We start from the raw sequence: 3,637 nt of genomic DNA, 5'->3' as shown, positions 1-3,637 counted from the left end.
TGCAACTCAGATCTAGGTCAGCGTCGATGGCAAGAGCTGCGCAGGATAACGACCGCAGATCACAAGACATGGTTATGAGGCCACCCCTAAAGGGAGTGTCGGTCCCTATCCCAACTCCGGGACCCCCACTAAACCTCAAGGATCAGGAAGCGGCTATTACAGCACAGATGGAAACGCTAGCAGTAAGGCGTAGGGAGATACGTTCCCAGAAAAATAGAGGTGCTACGGAAGAGAATGCCCCACCCCAAAAAAAACCTAAGAGGGAAAAGCCACGCGTGATCAGCAATGTACAAATTGCCCCTCCCAAAGCAACCACTATGGTAGCGGGTGAAGTTGCGAGCGGGTCTGCATGGCCGTCTATTGAAGAAGGAGCCCACACTAAAGCGCAATGGACAACAATGCAATCCAGGAAGCATAAATCTAGAGAGGAGAAGAAGAAGAGGGACCAGTCACGTAGTTCAAACAGGAATCGTTCGGCTACTAAACAATCGTCCCAGAAGCAGGTTAAGTCTGGAGACAAAAAGGGAAGTTCCAATAAAACCCCCAAAAAGCGGAAGCCTCCTAAAACGGCGGAAGTTGCCATCCGATGTACAACAGAAGGCTTTTCGTACGCACAAGCCATAAGGCATATCAGGAAGGAGATAAACCTACCTAATTTAGGAATCGAGGAGACAAAGATCAGGCATACCACGAATGGCAGCGTGCTCATTGAAGGCGGGAAGGAAGGACACAAGAAGGCGGATCTTCTTAGGGATAAGCTACAAGACGCCCTAGGCCCACATGCGACCATCACACGTCTCATGATTAGAGGTGATCTCCGTATAGTGGGGTTGGATGACTCCATCTCATCAGGAGAAATTGAAGAGAGACTGGCAGAAATAGATGGCTGCAAAATCGGAGATATCAAGATTGGACAACTAAGACCAATGAACAACGGTCTATTTATGGCTTGGGCGCAATGCCCATTGGCTACCGCTATCAAAGCCTCCGCTAGCGGTAAGATAAAGATAGGTTGGACCGTGGCAAGGATTGAGCTCCTTAAAGCCCGCCCGGTACAGTGCTTCCGCTGTTGGGAACAGGGACACTTGAAGAGTAAGTGCACCTCACTTATTGACCGCTCCAAGCTGTGTTATAGGTGTGGCGAGGAAGGACATCCTGCACGTATGCGCAGGAGGGAATTTAAGTGCGCCCTATGTGCCTCACAGGGCAAGGACGCCCGACATAGAGTTGGATCAGGACTGTGTAAGCCTGACCCAGGCCCCAAAGCAAATGAGGTGGAACAGTCAGGAAGGGACGACAACATGGAAGTTGTAAATGGCTAAGATCCTACAAAACAACCTCAATAGGAGTAGGGCGGCCCAGGACTTCCTCTCTCAGTACGCCACGGAGCACGAAGTTGGAATATGTATATTGTCTGAACCATATAGAATTCCAAACAATTCACAATGGTTTGGTAGCACTAACAAGCTAGCAGCTATATGGTGGAGGCCTCAGACCATGAACAGTGCTGGAACTTTAATATCCAGAGGTCAACATTATGTGGCAGCCCGCTTTAAGGAATATAACATAATATCGTGTTATATATCCCCAAACTCGACAAGGGCTAAATTCCTGGAGTTCTTGGATGAGCTAGGAGAAGCAGTTAGGCTCATAGAAAGGAGGACAATCATTGCTGGAGACTTCAATTCAAAGTCAATACTGTGGGGATCACGAAGTACTGATGCCAAAGGTGAAGCAGTGGAGGAATGGGCTGCGGAATGCGATTTTAGATTGATGAACCGCGGAAATACACCAACATGCATAAGAGTCCAAGGATCTTCTATTATTGACTTAACCTAGATTACACCAGACTTGGCAAATAGAATACAGGATTGGAGAGTCAGTGAAAAGATGAAGAATCTTTCTGATCACGCGTACATTTTCATGCGAGTCGGTGGAAGAATCAGAAGGAGGACAGACCCAATGCTGGCTGGCCCACGCTGGAACTGGCGCAAGGCTGACGTAGATAAATTCATCGCGGCACTGATATGGCGCTGTACGGCAGATGAGCTCATCACTAAGGATACGCACGCGGAGCATTTTGAGCACTGGACTCGTATGGCGCTTAAGGAGGCATGCGACACCGCTACAAAAAGGAGTAAACCCCCTGGCCAAAGCAGACAAGTGTACTGGTGGAATGAAGACATCTCGGACCTTAGGAAAGAATGTATAAGGAAACGTAGAGCTTGGATGCGCAGCAAGAGGAGACGACACTCGTCACAAGAGGATCTGGATAGATACGAGGGCGAGTACAGGCAGGCAAGGAGAACCCTTAGGACGGAAATAAGCAAGGTTAAATCAACGGCGTGGCAGGAGCTCATAGCCACCATAGAGGAGGACCCGTGGGGCCTGCCGTACAAGATAGTGCTCAATAAGCTGAGGCACTCCTCACCCAGCACCACAGAAACGTTGGATAGGGACTCAAGAACCTCCCTTATTGAGTCATTGTTCCCTCATGCAGGAAATAGCAACCCAAGCAACTGGGCTGAATTTCGCTGGAACGAACAATGGGATGTTATTCCATCTGAGATCAAGAAAACCTTAAAAGGGAAAGGCGGCGGAACCACGGCACCAGAAACTGATGGCATAAAAACCAAGATGCTTAGAACCCTGCCAGAAGAAATGATGGACAAAATGGTGGCCTGCTTCACTACCTGTTTAAAAGATGGTGTTTTTCCTGCAGAGTGGAAGCGCGCATGGCTCGTTCTTATCCCAAAAGGAGGTGAATTGCTGCCAGGAATACCTAAAGCCAGACCGATCTGTCTGTTAAGCAAATTAGGCAAAGCTCTGGAACGCATCATAGTCGGCAGGTTGAAGGAATGGATGTCTGATAACCAAGAAGCTCAACTGTCCCAAGACCAGTATGGCTTCCAAGAGAATAGGTCTACATGCGATGCTTTAATTAGAGTTAAGAGTACAATTGAGCAAGCAACACAGTCGGACGGTTATGTAGTGGCAGTCAGCTTGGATATTAAAAACGCCTTCAATTCGATATCATGGGGCGTTATCAGACAAGCTCTGGAAGAGAAGAGATTCCCGGAATATCTGAACAGTAATATAGATAATTACCTCAGTGATAGGACGATAGAATATTCCATTGGCGACATGATTGAGAAGAGAGCTTATTGAGTCATTGTTCCCTCATGCAGGAAATAGCAACCCAAGCAACTGGGCTGAATTTCGCTGGAACGAACAATGGGATGTTATTCCATCTGAGATCAAGAAAACCTTAAAAGGGAAAGGCGGCGGAACCACGGCACCAGAAACTGATGGCATAAAAACCAAGATGCTTAGAACCCTGCCAGAAGAAATGATGGACAAAATGGTGGCCTGCTTCACTACCTGTTTAAAAGATGGTGTTTTTCCTGCAGAGTGGAAGCGCGCATGGCTCGTTCTTATCCCAAAAGGAGGTGAATTGCTGCCAGGAATACCTAAAGCCAGACCGATCTGTCTGTTAAGCAAATTAGGCAAAGCTCTGGAACGCATCATAGTCGGCAGGTTGAAGGAATGGATGTCTGATAACCAAGAAGCTCAACTGTCCCAAGACCAGTATGGCTTCCAAGAGAATAGGTCTACATGCGATGCTTTAATTAGAGTT

At 47.7% G+C, this 3,637-nt stretch overlaps 1 protein-coding gene across 1 annotated transcript; it reads left to right on the top strand.

Annotated features, from left to right (window-relative positions):
- Positions 1–1,314: 1,314 nt before the first annotated feature.
- On the top strand, positions 1,315–1,839 carry LOC115233243. The gene has a single exon (XM_029803552.1). The coding sequence runs from the start codon at positions 1,315–1,317 to the stop codon at positions 1,837–1,839; it is 525 nt and encodes a 174-aa protein (XP_029659412.1).
- Positions 1,840–3,637: the final 1,798 nt, after the last annotated feature.

This window comes from Formica exsecta, unplaced genomic scaffold (genome assembly GCF_003651465.1).
Source record: "Formica exsecta isolate Colony F162 unplaced genomic scaffold, ASM365146v1 scaffold1664, whole genome shotgun sequence".
Taxonomy (NCBI): domain Eukaryota; kingdom Metazoa; phylum Arthropoda; class Insecta; order Hymenoptera; family Formicidae; genus Formica; species Formica exsecta.
This window is presented reverse-complemented; position numbering and strand designations above follow the sequence as displayed.